Source organism: Bos mutus, chromosome 3 (genome assembly GCF_027580195.1).
Source record: "Bos mutus isolate GX-2022 chromosome 3, NWIPB_WYAK_1.1, whole genome shotgun sequence".
NCBI classification, from domain to species: Eukaryota; Metazoa; Chordata; class Mammalia; order Artiodactyla; family Bovidae; genus Bos; species Bos mutus.
This window is the reverse complement of record NC_091619.1, coordinates 91,822,870-91,841,444: the sequence shown is the minus strand read 5'-3', so window position 1 is coordinate 91,841,444 and position 18,575 is coordinate 91,822,870. Positions and strand designations below refer to the sequence as shown.

The 18,575-nt window shown below is 41.0% G+C and overlaps 1 protein-coding gene across 2 annotated transcripts in view; it reads right to left on the bottom strand.

Annotated features, from left to right (window-relative positions):
- The window catches only part of ORC1 (origin recognition complex subunit 1), a 37,394-nt gene extending 18,872 nt beyond the window's left edge, over positions 1–18,522 (bottom strand). The window contains exons 1-8 of one of the 2 annotated variants that reach the window (XM_070368063.1): positions 18,333–18,522; positions 13,563–13,637; positions 12,792–12,905; positions 11,877–12,004; positions 10,102–10,280; positions 8,629–8,947; positions 3,059–3,428; positions 1,819–1,920 (exon numbers count right to left, since the gene is read on the bottom strand). In XM_070368063.1, the coding sequence (XP_070224164.1) occupies positions 1,819–1,920; positions 3,059–3,428; positions 8,629–8,947; positions 10,102–10,280; positions 11,877–12,004; positions 12,792–12,886 (1,193 nt within the window). In that variant the 5' untranslated portion in view covers positions 12,887–12,905; positions 13,563–13,637; positions 18,333–18,522. The remainder of the gene's footprint in view (positions 1–1,818; positions 1,921–3,058; positions 3,429–8,628; positions 8,948–10,101; positions 10,281–11,876; positions 12,005–12,791; positions 12,906–13,562; positions 13,638–18,332) is intronic. The other variant, XM_070368062.1, reaches the window with a different exon arrangement.
- Between the last annotated feature and the right edge of the window lie 53 nt (positions 18,523–18,575).

Genomic DNA, 18,575 nt, shown 5'->3' with positions numbered 1-18,575 from the left:
ACACAGATAGTATTAGGCTGGTGCAAAAGTAACTTCAGTTTTGCACTGGTGAACTTTGTTGTTTGATATTGTAATACATTCTTAAATACATGTGGCTATGCTATACATCATCTTAATGCGTATTTGTTGCTTCATGTTTTTTTGCTAATGACATTACTTGCTGTTTATTTTATGTTTATTTTAGACTAGGGAAATGATGTTAGACAAAAGGCAAAAGGCAGATTCAAGCAATTTTCTTATTCGAGTTCAAAATGAGTTGTAAAGCAGCAGAGACAACTCACAGTATCAGCAATGCATTTGGCCCAGGAACTGCTAAACAACATACAGTGCAGTGCTGGTTCAAGAAGTTTTGCAAAGGAACAACAGTCTTGAAGATGAGGAGCGCAGTGACTGGTCATTAGAAGTTGAGAATGACCAATTGAGAGGATCATCAAGTTACTTGCTGAGTTGTGTCTGATTATTTGTGGACCCCGTGGACTATAGCCTACCGGGCTCCTCTGTCCATGGAATTCTCCAGACAAGAATACTGGAGTGGGTAGCCATTCCTTTCTCCAGGGGATCTTCCCGACCCAGGGATGAAACCTGAGTGTCCTGCATTGCAGGCAGATCCTTTACCATCTGAGTCACCAGGGAAGCCCCTCATCGAAGCTGATCCTCTTACAACTATACAAGAAGTTGCTGAAGAACTTAATACCTGCCTTTCTACATTCTACATTTGGCATTTGAAGCAAATTGGAAAGGTGAAAAAGCTTGATACCTGGGTGCCTCATGAGCTGACCACAAATAAAAAAAATTGTCATTTTGAAGTGTCGTCTCTTATTCTACACAACAATGAACCATTTCTCAATCGGATTGTGATACAATGAAAAGTGGATTTTATATGACAACTGGCGACAGCCAGCTCAGAGGCTGGACCAAGAAGAAGCTCCAAGCACTTCCCAAAACCAAACTTGCACCAAAAAGAGGTCATGGTCACTGCTTGATGGTCTGCTGACAGTCTGACCCACTACAGCTTTCTGAATCCCAGCAAAACCCTTACATCTGAGACATATGTTCAGCAAATCAATGAGATGCACTGAAAACTGCAAAGGCTGCAGCCAGCATTGGTTGATAGAAGGGCCCAGTTCTCCACAACAGCAGCTGACTGCACGATGCACAGCCAGCGCTTCAAAAGTTGAACGAATCAGGCTATCAAGTTTTGCCTCATCCATTACATTCACCTGACCTCTTGCCAAACAACTACCACTTTCTCAAGCATCTCAACAACTTTTTGCAGGGAAAACACTTCCACAACCAGCAGGAAGCGGAAATGCTTTCAAAGAGTTCCTCGAATCCCAAAGCACAAATTTTTATGCTATAGTAATAAATAAACAAACTTATTTCTCGCTGGCAAAAATAATTTGGTTGTAATGCTTCCTGTTTTGATTAGAAAAGGTGTGTTTGAGCCTAGTTATAATGATTTAAAATTCACGGTCCAAAACTGCAATTATGTTTGCACCAACCTAATAAATGACAAAGCCTAGGTTCAAATCCAAGTCTATGAGAATCAAAGTTCATGGTCTTAGGCACCCTACTAATAGTCTTGCTGGGTGTGATAATCTTGGGGCCCTGGGAGCCATCTAAACCGAGAGCAGTGTTTCTTGTCCCTTTCAAACTATAATGTTTATGTGAAATTAACAAAATTCCAGACATACTAGGTAAAGGTAAATTTCAACGGATTAGCAAATAAACAAGAAATGTTAAGAGGATTTAAGAAATAGGATTACAGATTTCACAGATGGCAGTGATGTTTTTCTGCCTGCCAAGGAGCAGTCTTACCTAAGCTGCTGCCTAATCCGATTCAAAGTCAAGACAGAACTCTTCCTGCGGATACGGGAAGTAGAGGGAGCTTCATCCTGAACTTCTGGCTCTTTACCCTCCCTGCAAGATATCACAGCATGATTACGGAAAGCGGTTTTGGGTGCCAGCTATCAGCAGCAGGACTGGAAGTGAGTCAGGTAGCCTAACAGGCTCCTATTCTTTCGGCAGCTACTTTGGAACGAGCTAAGCAAAATTTGCCCAAAAGTTTATAATGGAAGTTTGACTCAATCCCAGAGATTAAAATTTGCCAAAAGTTTATCATTTAAAGTAGACTCATCACCTCCACAATTAGAAATCAGAATATATTAATACTAATTCTATACAGAGTTTCTTATTCTTTTTAAATTTTTGATGTATCTATAATTTACTATCCACTCAAGGTTAGTAGCTATGCAGGTATACTCTCAATGCAAAGCATTTATCAAGAAATCTAGGTAAAGGACTTTACTGGAAGTCCAGTGGTTAAGACTTTGCCTTTCAATTGCAGGGGGTGCAGGATTGATCAAACAAGGTCTGATCCCTGGTTGGTGAACTAAGATTCCATATACCTTGGGGCTAAAAATCCAAAACTTAAACAGAAGCAATATTGTAATAAATTCAACAAAGACATTAAAAATGATACACATTTTTAAAAAAATCTAAAAAAAAAAAAAAGGAAACCAAATAAAATCAGGAAAGCCAGGTGCTAGAGTTTCTGAGCAGCAAACACAGAAATTTCAGGATTGTCATATTTGTACAGCCCATTATGTACAGACAAGGCCCAGTGTCAAACTTCAGAGTTGTTCTAAATGCATTATCTTATTGTATTTTATGTATTTGAAAATGGTTTCCAGTTTAAAAAAGAAGAAAGAAACTGATTAAGAAAATTACTGTTAAAATGTGGTAAAGAGCCAAGCAAGTAATGAAATCCAAGACTGTGAAGCAATTCAGGTCTGGGAATTATCTTCTGGAGCAGCAATCCCCAAAGGACAGCTGGGTATGTCAGAATTATCATAAGAGTGTCTCAAAAACACAGATTCCTGGGCCCAACACTTGGAGACTGATTCACTGCATCTGGGGAGAGGCTCAGAAATCTGGATTTTAGAAAAGCTGGTGATTCTGTGACACAGACAGATTCACTGGCTGTGACCCACACATTTCCATCATGTGAAGGATCTTGATTTGCTCTGTGGGAGAGAGGGTAACATCCCCAAGTCACCTTCTTTTGATGTATTCTGGTTTCAGAATCACAGAAGGCACCACTGAGGATTTCCGTCCCCCGCCGATAGGAGTAAGTGTTCTTTCTTCACTAGTCTCTGTTATTTTCAAAGCTGGGGCTCGAGCTCTCAGGATCATGCCATGATCAGGTGAGGTCTTCTTGGCATCTTTGGTACAGGAGTGTTGAATCTCTCCAGTTTTCTCTGGGGCTTTCAGAGCTGGAGATGAGGTCTGAAAACCATCAGGCAGAGACCTCTTTGAAGGTGACATGACCTCAGAGAAGGCCACTTTCCGCTTCATTCTTCCAGGAGAATCCAATGAGGCACACGAAGCTGCCGGGGAAATCCTTGTGTTAGGAGTCCTAGGGAAACCTAAGTTCAAGAGAAATCACCATAGACAGTGTGTGAATTTTCTAACAAGCACTGTACAGATTGCTAATCTCTTTAGAGATAAATTCTTTCACTGAGCGATACAAAGACATGAATTATCCATATTTGGAATTATTCTATACTTTCTTTTCCCAGGTCAGGTAGCTGTTAATTTTTAGTCTCTCTCTTAAATTCTATGGGTAATTTTGCTAGCTGGAACAGTTAAATGAGCCTTCATAGATAAATGTTTAAACATCAGGTTTTCCGTGAAGTAATCTCCTAGAACAGTTGTTCTCAACCAGGGTGATACTGCACATCCTCAAGCCCCATTCAACCCCATCTGAAATTTATTCCAATGGCTCTGTTGAGTAACACCAAGGCCTTACATTTTTTCTTAACCCAGACAATACCAGTGGAGAGATGGATACTGCAGGCAATCAACTGGGCTTTGAGAGTACACAGAACCACATTTGGATCTCCTCCAATTTCATCATGATCAAAGGCATCAAGAACCTGGACATTCATTCATAGACAAATAGCTCATCAATTGAGCTATTAAAATGGCAAGGTATATACCAGGTGCTAGGAGACAAAAGTTGAATGAGACTCAATCCTGGTTCCCATCCTAAGATACTCTAGTCTAACAGGGCAGATGAGATGCATAAATGTCTATAATATCAAGTTTAATAATGATCCTAAAGCATCTAGTGCTAATAAATAGGGCTTCCCAGATGGCTCTAATGGTCAACAACCTGCCTGCCAATGCAGGAGACCATAAGAGATGCAGGTTCGATCCATGGATCAGGAAGATCCCCTGCAGGAGGGCATGGCAAGCCACTCCAGTATTCTTGCCTGGAGAATCCACTGGACAGAGAGGCCTGGCGGGCTACAGTCCATAGGGTCGCAGAGAGTCAGACACAAATAAAGTGACTTAGCTCGCATGCACTAATAAATACAGCTCTTGAGACAGGCCTTGAAAGAAAGACAAAATTTCAACAGAGTTGAAAGGGGAAGGAGGGGGATGAGCGAAGAGAATAACTGAGACTGGTGTGAGCTAAGGCAGCGAGGCAGGAAAGCACTGGGCAGAGTTCACTTCAGCCACAGCACAGGGCGTGTGTGGAACTGCTGCTGCAGGCAAGGCAAGAAGTCAGCTAGCACCTGTGTGGCAAATATGAGGATAAAGCATGTCTAGACTAATATAAAAATGTCCCAATATCCTAGTCTCCCTTATGCCTCATTTCTCCATCTTTCTGTCAAAAACAATCCATAATATTTTCCTCATAACTGCCACATCTAATTATGTCACTGTGTCAAGTTTAAATTTCTTACCCTAACTTTCAAGGTCCTACAAAATCAACAGTGAAAAAAACACCGCAATTATTTCTAAATGGTGACTGTACAAATTATTTCTTTAGTAGTTGTCTGCATTTCCAGAAAGTTTCATATGTTCATATTCAGCTCCTAAACATACAGAAACTGTGGGAAATTCTTAAAGAGATGGGAATACTGGACCACCTTACCTGCCTCCTGAGAAACCTGTATGCAGGTCAAGAAGCAACAGTTAGAACTGGATATGGAACAACAGACTGGTTCCAAATCAGGAAACGGAGTACGTCAAGGCTGTATATTGTCAACCTGCTTATTTAACTTCTATGCAGAGTACATCATGCGAAATGCCAGGCTGAATGAAGCACAAGTTGGAATCAAGATTGCCAGGAGAAATATCAATAACCTCAGATATGCAGATGACACCACCCTTATGGTAGAAAGAGAAGAACTTAAGAGCCTCTTGATGAAACTGAAAGACAACAGTGAAAAAGCTGGCTTAAAACAACATTCAGAAAACTAAGATCATGGCATCCGGTCCCATCACTTCATGGCAAATAGACAGGGCAACAATGGAAACAGTGAGAGACTTTATTTTTTTTGGCTCCAAAATCACTGCAGATGGTGGCTGCAGCCATGAAATTAAAAGATGCTTGCTCCTTGGAAGAAAAGCTATGACCAACCTAGACAGCATGCTAAAAAGCAAAGACATTATTTTGCCAACAAAGGTCCACCTAGTCAAAGTTATGGATTTTCCAGTAGTCATGTATGGATGTGAGAGTTGGACTATAAAGAAAGCTGAGTGCCGAAGAACTGATGCTTTTGAACTGTGGTGTTGAAGACTATTGAGAGTTTTTTGGACTGCAAGGAGATCCAACGAGTTCATCCTAAAGGAAATCAGTCCTGAATAGCCACTGAAAGGACTGATGCTGAAGCTGAAACTACCTGATGCGAAGAACTGAATCATTGGAAAAGATCCTGATTCTGGGAAAGATTGAAGGCAGGAGAAGGGGACGCCAGAGGATGAGATGTTTGAATGGCATCATTAACACGATGAACATGAGTCTGAGCAGGCTCCAGGAGTTGGTGATGGACAGGGAAGCCTGGCGTGCTACAGTCCATGCGGTTGCAAAGAGTCAGACACGACTGAGTGACTGAACTGAATTGAACTGAAACATACGTTGTACTAAGAAGTTTCAAGAATACTCACTGGACTTGGCACAGAAACAAAAAAATTAAGGACACATAATGGGATGAGGATGAGCTTGTAGAATGGCCATGGAGCAGTTTCAGACACATTATTAGTGAAAAAAGTTAAGAGGGAAAATAATATATCCAGTATAATGCTCTACTGGCTTAGAAATAATGGGAAATAAAATTAGGAGAAAAATAAACCGGAAACTAATAATATTCATTACCTATAATAGATGAGGTAGAAGCAGGGTGAGAGGATAAAGAAAGGAATGGGGCTTCTCTGAGGACACTCGTCTTAAATAGTTTTGACTCTGTGCTAATGTTTCACATTTTAAAAGTCAAAGATGGGAAAAGCCCTAAAATTAAACATAAATGAAAGAACTTAACTGTATATCACCAATAAATAATGATTAGCAGAAGAAAAATATTTAATCAAAGTAACATTACTCCTTCAGTGGAATATATTCTAAAAATATAAAGAATAACAAATCAATTACGATTTGGAATTACGCAACGTGGGAAGGACAGGAAGAACCCTGTGGTGTAGATTAGAAGTATCAGTATGAATTTAAGAGTTTTAACATTATAACAAATACATATATATAGTTCTTAGAGAAATCTGTATGCAGGTCAGGAAGCAACAGTTAGAACTGGACATGGAACAACAGACTGGTTCCAAATAGGAAAAGGAGTTCATCAAGGCTGTATATTGTCACCCTGCTTATATAACTTATATGCAGAGTACATCATGAGAAACACTGGGCTGGAAGAAACACAAGCTGGAATCAAGACTGCCGGGAGAAATACCAATAACCTCAGATATGCAGATGACACCACCCTTATGGCAGAAAGTGAAGAGGAACTCAAAAGCCTCTTGATGAAATTGAAAGTGGAGAGTGAAAAAGTTGGCTTAAAGCTCAACATTCAGAAAACGAAGATCATGGCATCCAGTCCCATCATTTCATGGGAAATAGATGGGGAAATAGTGGAAACAGTGTCAGACTTTATTTTTGGGGGCTCTAAAATCACTGCAGATGGTGACTGCAGCCATGAAATTAAAAGACGCTTATTCCTTGGAAGGAAAGTTATGACCAACCTAGATAGCATTTTCAAAAGCAGAGACATTACTTTGCCAACAAAGGTCCGTCTAGTCAAGGCTATGGTTTTCCCTGTGGTCATTATGGATGTGAGAGTTGGACTGTGAAGAAGGCTGAGTGCTGAAGAATTGATGCTTTTGAACTGTGGTGTTGGAGAAGACTCTTGAGAGTCCCTTGGACTGCAAGGAGATCCAACCAGTCCATTCAAAAGGAGATCAGTCCTGAGTGTTCTTTGGAAGGAATGATGCTGAAGCTGAAACTCCAGTACTTTGGCCATCTCATGCGAAGAGCTGACTCATTGGAAAAGACTCTGATGCTGGGAGGGATTGGGGGCAGGAGGAGAAGGGGAAGACAGAGGATGAGATGGCTGGATGGCATCACTGACTCAATGGACGTGAGTCTGAGTGAACTTCGGGAGTTGGTGATGGACAGGGAGGCCTGGCGTGCTGTGATTCATGGGGTCACAAAGAGTCGGACACAACTGAGTGACTGAATTGAACTGAGTTCTTAGTTCTTCCGCTAAGGATCTAAAAGTAATGTCACCTTAGTAGCTGAGCTCTTAAAGAATTAGCTGATTATAGGGCTTAACATCAGTAATTATTAAGAAAATGTTAATAATGACATACTACCTCACACCCATTAGGATAGCTACAGTCAAAGCCATGGAAAATAACAATATAAAATAACAAGATCTAAATACTTAGTGAGGACGTGGGGAGATGGAACTCTAGTATTATTAATGAGAAGGTAAAAAGAAAATTGATGCAGCTGTCGTGGTTCCATTTCTGAATACATACCCAAAGCGAAGGCAGGGACTCGATACGATATTCGTAAACTCAATTCCATAGCAGCATTAGTCACAATAGCCAAAAGGTGGAAGCAACCCACACGTCCACTGACAGTTGAATGAATTAATAAAGTGTGGTTATATGTACAATGGGCTATGATTCAGCCTTAAGAAAAAAGTAAATCTCACTCCAACAAGCCAAAGCAATCTTGAGAAAGATGAACAAAGCTGGATGCATCATAGTCCCTGATTTGAAGCTATATTATTGGGCTGGCCAAAAGGGTCATTCAGGTTTTTCCGTAAGATGGCATGGAGAAACCCAAATGAACCTTTTGGCCAACCCAATACAAAGCAATAAGTAATCCAAATAGTTTGGTTTTGGCATTAAAAACAGACACACAGGTCAATGGAACAGAATAGAAAGCCCAGAAGCAAACCCAAGAATATATGGTCAATTAATTTACAACAAAGGAGACAAGAATAAACTAAACGTAGAAAGGTGGTTGCCAGAGGATGGGGCATGAGGGAAGGGGAAGTTATTGCTTAAAGGTTGGAAAGACTGTTTTAGAAGAAAATGAGGGTGGTGACACAACAGTGTGAGTGTACTTCATGCCACTCAACTGTACACTTTTTAAAATGATGAAAATGGTCAATCTTACACGACACATATTTCAAGGTATGTCCAATCAGTACTTGGCCCACTGCTGCACTAACTCAATGCTGTACTGTAGCGTGAATTAATATTTTACCACTGTCCTTTAGCCTCAATACTGCCCACTGTCACCCATTTCCCACTTACTGCTGAGCTCCAGCCTCTTCCTTGCCCTTGGGGTGACAGGATGGGAAGCAGTGTGACGAGATTTGGACGTGGAATGCCTTGATTCAATCCTTTTGACTGCATGTTCTGTTGTGGTCCAAGAAGGGCTTTCTGCACTCTTAGTTTTGGCTTGCATGGGCTTCTGGTATCTATGATTGTCTTCTTGAAGCTTATTCAACTGAGCAAATACTTCTGGAGGTAGTGGTTTGAATTTTTTCTCATTCCAAGATAGTTTCACAAAGAATGTCTTCTTATTTTTCAGATCTATAGGCATGACTTCATCTGGGGCTAAAGCTACTACCTGAATTTAGGAAGCAGAGATGACAGAATGAAAGGAGAAGCAAAAGAGTCAAGGAATGTTCTATGAGTGCTATGATTAAAAGGCATGTAAGCCTGCATTATTACCTGGAACATTACTTTTCTAAACAAAAAAGGCATGAACATGATATAGCATATTTCCACAGACTCCTCCTTGCTGATATGAATACCTCATGCTGTTTTTTCAATCCATTTTATTCACCAAGGCCAGATTTCCCCACAAAAATTTATCTAAGCGTAGTCCACAATGCTTCAATAACCTAGTGGTTACCTACTATAACAAGATTGGATTACTTCAATGGATTTGCAGTGAGTTCTAAATCTGACCCCACTCTATCTCTTGAGTCCTCAATACTCTTCAAAATGGCTTCCCACCACTAGTCGACTGTGGCTTGTCACAGTGCTGCTCATTCCCGCCTAAACGCCTTCTCTGCCTTTCCAAATCCACCCATCTTGCTGCTTCAACTTCTACATCCGCCTTTCACTTCTTCACTCATTTAACTCAAAGGTTATTTTGTGGCACACAATATGCTGAGCCCATAGATTGGAAAAATCTGATTATAGTCCTGCCAAACCATGGTTTCCTTGCCCTACCAACCACCTAATCACCACATGATCGCATCATGACCTAAACCCATTTGGGAGGCCTGAAGTAGCTTGAGAAATAACCCACACCCTAGTCTCCAGTGTCCCAGCTCAGGCTACACCTCATCAGAACCTGATTTATCATAAAATCCCATAACATGTATTTGCCTGTAGCAATTAGCACTCTTTGTACTGATTTACTGAAGGTGAAGTCCTCATTTAAGCAAGCATATTCAGCCTCACAATGCTTTATGCCTGCCACAATCATAGCTAAATGTAATTTCCAAACGGAGATACTTCTGCCAACTTCTGCTCTTCCCTCAGGTCACAACCTAAATGTCACTTCCTCCAGAAGGGTCCTAACACATGGTAAGTGCTTTCAGTAAGTATTTGTTGAAAGGAAGTAGGCAGGCAAGCAGAGACAATGACAAACAGGAAAAATTCATTTCTTTGAGGTAAACTAGAGCGAGTAATATATTTGAAGCCATGCAGTTTAGGAGTCAAGTCATAAATAAGCTTCACAACAGAACTGAGAATCAAAGTACCACCTACCCGCACACAGCCAATGATGGTCTCAACACTAATGTTGCTGTTACAGGTCGGGTTGTCATACCAGAATATCTCTTGTGTGCCAGGCTTCCGGCCCAGTAAGTGCTGTTTACAGACAGGGACTTCACAGAATCGGATAAACCACTGTACTCGAGCACGTTTTTTGGAATAAAGTTCAGAATCTAGGAAGGACAGATGGAAAAGGTAAGGTTAATAAAACACAATTAACATTTCATTAAGCACTTCTTTGTGCCAGACACTGTGCTAAGTACTTGATAATACTTGATTAATACATTATCCTTAATCCTCACAATAATTGTACAAGGCAGACACTAAGGCTGTCTCCCATTTACAGGTAAAGTAATCCCATTACAGGGACCTTAAGTAATGTGTCAAAGGTCACAGGACCAACCAGCTTGCTGACTCCACCCAGCACCCATGTTCTTCTCATTTTGCCCCATTCCCAATGGTGTCATCAGTCACCAAATAAATTATAAAAGGCATTTGAGAGGAGCAATTCTAATCACAGGCACTGAATAAATTTTGCAAATCTGTGGAAAACTCCCAGTAAGACTCAGAGCATAAGCTACTGAGATGACTTCTGGCAAATATATGCTTGCAGTCTTGAGCTTTATCATTGTAATGTACTGTTAACACCACTCCATACCAGTCTTAGCTCCACGTGCAAGCACACACCCTCACTAGTGCCACAATCACCACTGCCTCTTCTCTTCCTTATCTTGCTTCAGAGAAAGACTGCAGCCATTCGATGCAGCACAATACACAAATTCTAAAATCTATACAGAAAGGTTCGAACCCCATGTATAAAAGCCCACCCTGCTGACGTGCTCCCCCTAGTGGACGTTAGGTTGATGACGTTTTCCTCCATACTTGGTGAAGAATCTTCATCTCTCTGCAATGTAAAACATCTTCATCCACTCTATGAGTTCTTTTAGGCACACAAACTGCCACAGGCTAGGACTAACTACTACATACTCTTCTCCTAGCTTTTGGAAGAAGCAGTTTTATATCATTTAAATTGTTATCCTTCATCTTCCGTTTGGAATTCTGCCCCATTTCCACTTTTCAGTGCTCTTCTCTACTCTGCAGAGGGTTAATAGCAGAGAAAATTAGCAGCCGCTTGAGTGTGGCCTTGCAGGTCCCATTTAACACTCCTTTCCCTTTGGCTTCTCCAGCTTTAAGGGCAGTAGTGGCTTTCTGCCCTTACTGATCTCTGGAAAGCACCAATGTTTGCTCTCCTACCTTCTCAACACTTGTAGACAAGTCCCTCTGCGTAAATAAAACACCTCGTGTTTTCGTTTTTCTGACGGAACATCAGTTAACTAATACACAATCCAACTTAAGAACTCCCCGGTAAAAGTAACTTTGCATTTGCAAAATTACTAACTTCCTGATGCCAAAATAAAGGACACATTTCTATTAGAGTGCAAATCACCTATTTTTTCCCTTCCGCCCTCTTCCTAAATCATCCTTTCCACTTCAACAATCCTGCCTTCACAGCCATTCTCACTGGCTCCTAAAAATAATGGACAAGCTAAATTATTGAGACCCCAATCCCACTCTTTCCCAGTACTGCTCCAGTGAGTAAAGATGTTCCCTAGGTAGAAGAGGGTACAGCTGGTGGTTAAGTGACCCCATATGCACACCCGATACACTGCTCTGAGCAGAGGAATCAGTAACCACCCTTCTCCCCCATCATGGAGCACTTCCCAGTCATTCACAACAAGGAATGCTTTTCATTCCAGCCCCAAACTCACCGTCTTCAAACAACTCAACCAATTTAGCAACGTATGGATTTTCATCATCATCCCCCTCAATCAACACAAACTGTCCAACTTGGATGTGAATCTCAGTTGAATAACCTTCTCTTTTCATACTCATCTCTCTAGGAAATAACAGAGAAACAAGTTAGGAAATCTTGTAGGGTGGGCCAAGCTCTTCAGACCCCTTGGCACAGAAGAATATGCTCTTTAACTGGAAAATCTCCTGAATAGTTTTTCTCTGCTGACCAATTATACTAGAAACCAACATACCAGTCATATACAAGTGTAGATGAAATGAGTTAAGTGAATTGTTTTACATTGGATGATTAATCCAGAGGCCTCCGTATGAAACCTAACTTCTCTCAATTATTCACAAAGAACAACAAAGGCTTCCTAAGACATGAAAGCTGCCCAAGAGCAACATCAAATTGTTCAGAGAAGTCTTGGGTGAAGATATAGTAACATCTAATCCTACCCTGCTATCATGCAGAATTACACAGAACCTATCTGAAATAGGTAAGACATTATCATACATATCAAATTTTATTAACCTGATATAACGTCTTCCTGTCTCACTAGCTGCTCTATTTATGCTAGTATCTTCTTCCATTAAACAAACCCCTGCTGCCTTATTATCAATTCATATTTACTGTCCCTCTGGGTCAGGAAGATCCCCTGGAGAAAGGAATGGCTACCCACTCCAGTATTCTTGTCTGGAGAATCGCATGAACAGAAGAGCCTGGTGGGCTACAGTCCATGGAGTTGCAGAGTCAGACATAACTGAGTAGTCATAAACGCACACACACACACTCCTCAACCTGTAATAACTAGGACACTTTGGATACAAGTTATTAACAGCTTAGCTTGGAGAAGCTATTAGTTTCAGTACTAAAGAATTCTATCACTCACTTGTAGGTTTGGTAGTGTAGTTTTTGATCCAACAATGGCCTGCCAACCCAGGAATAAGTTTGTCTGGTCCTCAGTCTTGCAGAATAGTACGCCATGGCTCCTGTGTAAAAGTCACTAACTCTGAGTTAACATGACAAGCTCTGATGAATTCTAGGGCACAGTTCCTGCCTTCAATGGGTTCAGCCTTTTTTTCTGCCCCTACCACACTCCCACACATTTTAGGCTTAAAAGAAAACTTTTTGAGGAAAAATTCAGGCTCTGTGAAGATCAAACATAGGCAATTCAGTAAGATCTGGTACTATGCCTTATCTCTTCCTATCCAGGGAAACAGAAAGGTCAATATAAGAAACTACAGGTATTTAGAAGTACTTGGCAACAAGGCACAACGAGATAAGAAACATCTACCAACATGAAACTAAAAGCCAGTGATACAGTAGTTTTAAGTATCTTTATAACATTTATAATCTAGGCAGGGATAAAATAAAAATGCACGGAAGGACAACTAACAGTACAAAGAGCCGAGAGAAAGAGCCAGAAAGGCTAAGGTAAAGGACCAGGTCTTTTGACTTCTGGGAGGAAGGGTTTCTTAGAGGGGTTTTCTAAACTGAATATTGAATAATGGATAGCTAATTGATAAGATGGATGAAATGAGGGTTTCCAAGGGATGGAGGGAAAAACATGCAAGAGGCATTTGGGGGAATGGCAATGGGTTTTATCAAATGTATCATTCCACTTACATTAAAAACAAAACAAAATCCCAGTGTCACTAACCTGTACTGCTCTGGCAGCTGGAAGGAGTATTTTTCTTTGCAACTGATAGGTCCTAGATATAAGTACTGTGAATAGCTGAAAAGAAATGATTGTATTAAAGTACATGAAAAAAAAAAAAGACATTTTACTGACAATACTGAAACATGAATGAAAAATCCAAACATATTTAACAATCTTTACAATTTGGAAGCGGCAATCTACGAGTCCTAATAATAATGCCAATTCATCATCTTAAGTTTGCTATTAAGAAAATAATAACTTTCCTTTAAATTCAATGCTTTTCTTATAGAGCTAAAGTTTGCCAAAACTAGGTTTAAAAAAATTTTTTTTAATCCAGTCTGACAGAATACTCTGACTTACTCAGAGAGGGACCAATAATTTCAGTCCATGTTGAAAACAACAGAATTAGAACAGTATACAGACATCCTGATTAAATGAGCTGATTTCCTAAAGTCCAGTAGCATTATGTCCTACATTCTACTTGGGAACACTTTGACCCATAAGATTTTCTGCTTTTAAAAAATGTATCTTTTAATACACTGTGAGGAAACTAATTAGCAAAAAGAAGCTATCGAGTCAATAAATGCACAGCTTACAAATGAGGCCTCAATGGTTACTATTAAGAACATGTAGAGTGTAATTCACAACACAGTACTACTAAAATCAATCTAATTTTAACAAAATACATTGTAGAAATGAACAAACAGCAGACTGAGGAGTTAACACAGGTTGGAGACTTGGGTTCAAGTAAAAAATGCATTTGCATTCATTATATCCAATAATCTTTCGATAAAATATTAATAAAAGTGTTTGGATCTCAATAAATGTCCAAGGGAATATATTAACTCTAACTTCCTTTCAATATATGTTCCTTTTAATGGAAGATGTAACACGGAACTATTAGAAGTTCCTTGGAACTTTTCACCTTTCCACAATGAAATCAGGCAAAATAGGCTACTGAGGTACAGACAAAAGATGCAAGTAAATAAGTTCAATCATTTTTGGAAAAAACAGAGTATCACTGAGAGTGGTATTATAGCAAATTGGAATCTCCCAACACATTTTCTTCCCTGGTGGCTCAGATGGTAAAGAATTCACCTGCAATGCGGGAGACCTGGGTTCAATCCTTGGGTTGGGGAGATCCCCTGGAGAAGGGAACGGCACCCACTCCAGTATTCTGGCCTGAAGAATTCCATGGACTGTGGAGTCACAAAGAGTCCCTGGGATCCATGGGGTCGCAAAGAGGCAGACATGACTGAGTGACTTTCACTTTCACGCAACACATTTTCTACAATTCTTGAATAACCTAACTGAAGAATAGATGCCCTGACCTGTCACATTATCTATGATATTTGGTTACACTGGCACAGGGATCTCATTTTTTCAAACCAAAAACTGGCATACAGAAGGACTATCTCCATACTCCTCAGGTATTCACGTGTATCTAAGGGCATCAGATCCATGCTTTCAATGATTTTAAATACAGACAATATTTTAGCTTACTAAAGCAGGCATCCTAGTTCAAAAACTAAACCAAGATAAAATTTAACACTCCTTTTCTAGATCAGGAGCTCTATACACTGAGACCAGTATATCTGTATGCAAGGGTGGATGATTTACCAAAGGCTGAGAAGGCAGGAGTATCAGAAGGCTCTCTGGGCCTGGATTACATAACCTGCCTTGTCTTGGTCTATCCCTACGCTTCAGGACTGCTTTTCTGAATCTCAAGCAGACGAAGGTTGTTAGTCCCCTCAGACTTATACAGTTGTTGTTCTCTCTTCTTGCCTATCTTTGCAGGGATGGTTCAGGTCTCAGTGCCAGTAAAACTTCCTCAGATAGGCCTTCACTGATGCCCAATGGAAAGTTACTCCCCACCCCTTTATACTGTCCTTCAGGGTCATGTTCTACTGCACCACTCTATTATCAAAGCAATAACCATTATATTACTTTCTTATTTTTTGCACTTTCTACATCAGAATGTTAAATTCCAAAAGAGCAGGGATCTTGGCACCTTGTTTGTCTGTTCATAACTGCATCCCCAGGGCCTAGGTTAAGACTTCACACATAATAGGTGAACGAATAAATGAACGAATGAACAGGTTTTTAAAAATCATTTGGACAATACCAAGTGTGATAAGGATGTAGAGTGGCCAGAACTCTCATACACAGATGGAGAGTGCATAAATTAGAAAGTGGAAAACAGACAGTATCTACTAAAACGGAACATGTGCATATCTTATGATCCAGTAGTTCCAACAAAATATATTCAACAGAAAAACAAACAAACCATCAAAGGACACGCACCAGAATGGTTGTAGCAGCACTATAAAGCAGTGAAATTAAACCAGTCACGACTGCACACATGAGGAAAATTTTACAAAATAACAATGAGCTAAGGGAATCAGACACCAGAAGAATACATACTATATTGATTCCATTTACACAAAGCTCAAAAGCAGGTAAAACTAACCTATGATGCTAGAAGTCGGACTAAAAGGAAACCTCAATGACTGAAAGGAAGCACAGGGAGGGAATGGGGTGCTTCTAGGATGCAGGTTACACAGGTATGTTTTCTTCAAAACAACTCACTGCGCTGTATGCTTATGATGTGAATTTTCTATATGTAGGTTATTTTTCCATGAAAAGTTCAAAAAATTAATCAGGAGTCCTTCTGAAGAGGCAGCACTTTCCTACCCTTGACCCAGTATTGCATCTCATCATCAGAAAGAGGTTTCCCAACAGGAGTGATGAACAGAGTGGAAAGACAGGCCAGATTTGGCTCAGCAAAGACTTTGGCTTCTAGGAAACACACATTACAGGCTCTCAATGTTGAAGATACCAGAAATCTTGAACATACACACTATCCAGTCGAGGAGCCACACCCAAGAAAAACAGATACGAGTTGCAGAAAAAAAAAAAAAATGTCCGTGCTCAGTCACATCCGACTCTTTGCAACCCTACCGGGGTTTGCAAGCCCACCGGGCTCCTGTGTTCATGGGATTTTCTCCGCAAGAATACTGGAATAGGTTGCCATTTCCTCCTCCAGGGATCTTCCCGACCCAGGGATAGAACCCATGTCTCTGGGTTCTTTACCACTAAGCCACAGGGAAGCCCTAAAAATAACGATAGCATATATTTATTGATCCACCAAGACAAAAGGTAGAACCAAAACTCTAGCACTTCAAGATAGTAAGTTGTCCCAATGTTACACAGAACGGCACAGCCCTAATTCAAACCTTGAGCAGCTGGATTCCGATGACTGTGCTCTTAAGCGCTTCACCTTAGAACACCTTGTGTGAAAGTGGGTAATGTTAATACATGTCTAAGGGGAGGAGGCAATAGCAAACCACTCCAGTATTTTTGCTTGGAGAATCCCAGGACAGAGCAGCCAGGCGGGGCCACAATCTATAGGGTCACCAAGAGTCACACGCGACTGAAAATACAGGCACACAAGAGTTTGCTTCTGGTATGCTTATTACAATAAGCCAGGCTTCCTACCTGCTGACTGAGCAGTCAAATGGGTCTCAATTTCCTTACCCACAAAATGCAAATAATAATAGAAGCTTTCTTTTATTCAACCAATATTTATTTATTAATCATCCATTCTGTGCTGGGGGCATTATTCTACGATCACTGAGGATGAAGTGAGAAAATGCAAAATGGTCGATTTATTTCCCCACTCTTTTTAAAAAAAATTTATTTATTTTTGGCCACAGCACGCAGGATCTTCGTTCACCAACCAGGGATCGAATCCGCGCTCCCTGCAGTAGAAGCACCAAGTCTCACCCACTGGACTGCCAGGAAAGTCCTTCCCCACTCCCTAACCCCTTGCATTTATTTATAAGCGACAGTGGGTTTTTTTTGGTTTTGTTTTTTAATACTTTGATGAATGTTATGAAACAATTCACACAAAATTCTGCGTTCAATTTCAAGGAATTCAGAAACCTTCTAAAGTTGCATATTGCCCTGTTACATTAAAAACTGTTGCAAAGGGACTTGATAAACATGACCTCGCACAAAAACCTCCAGTGGCATTCACATGTACCCAAAACAGTAGGGAAGAGGGTACCACTTTTACAGACAACCAAAATAGAAAACTACCATATCTAATCATTGCAATTTGGCAGATAGCCCAAGATAAGAAGCTTGCATCTCATTTCTCTAAGTCCAGTGCTTTTTCCAATTTGCCAGAAGAGAAGGCCCTTCTATTTCGGGGTTAGACTAGAGAAAGTAAAAGAGGTGCCACTGCAGTTAAGAGCAGCTCGTTTAGGGGAAAAGATATGAGTAGGAGCTCAGGCCCTTTAGTCACGAAAAGGGACTTAAGACTAGCCCCTTTTTCCCTCTGGGAGCAATAGCGACATCCATATCGAGTAATAACTCTGCTGCTCCGCTTCCCTGTGGTGCTTGTTACACTACCCTGAAAGGAAGAAGGATGCGATTGCTTCCCACGGGCCATGTGGATATAAGGTTCATATGACTCAGGTCAATATTGATAGTCTCAAGGAGCTGAGGACAGGAGTGTTCACGCTTCTCCGCTGTTGGCTTCCGGTTTCCCACTGCAAGATCGCAATCCCCGGCAGAGGCAGAAAGCTGTTAGAAATCGCCATGTGGAAAGTAAGACGCTCCTAATGCACTTAGAACAGTACCTGGCATTTACCAGGCGTTTAGTACATATGTGCTGAATGGATTTATGGCTCAATGAGTCCGCAGAGAACAAATTCCACAGTCCCGCGGCTCAGGTCCCTCTCCAGCCCGGGACGCCACACTCACCGGGCGCCAAAGCTTGTTGGAGATGGGCGCAAGCCTCCTTCCAGCGTCCCCGCTTCAGGAGCTCGTGGAACTGCAGCAAATCTACCTGCCCCAGGGGGACTCTTCTTACAGCTGCCAGGCGCGCACAAACGCCGAAACGGAAGCCTCACTAGGAATGGAAAGAAGGTGGAGAAAAGGAAATTTCGCGCCAAACGCCGTAGCCCCGCCCCCAGGGTGTCTCCATAGTCCGTCAGCAGCCAGACC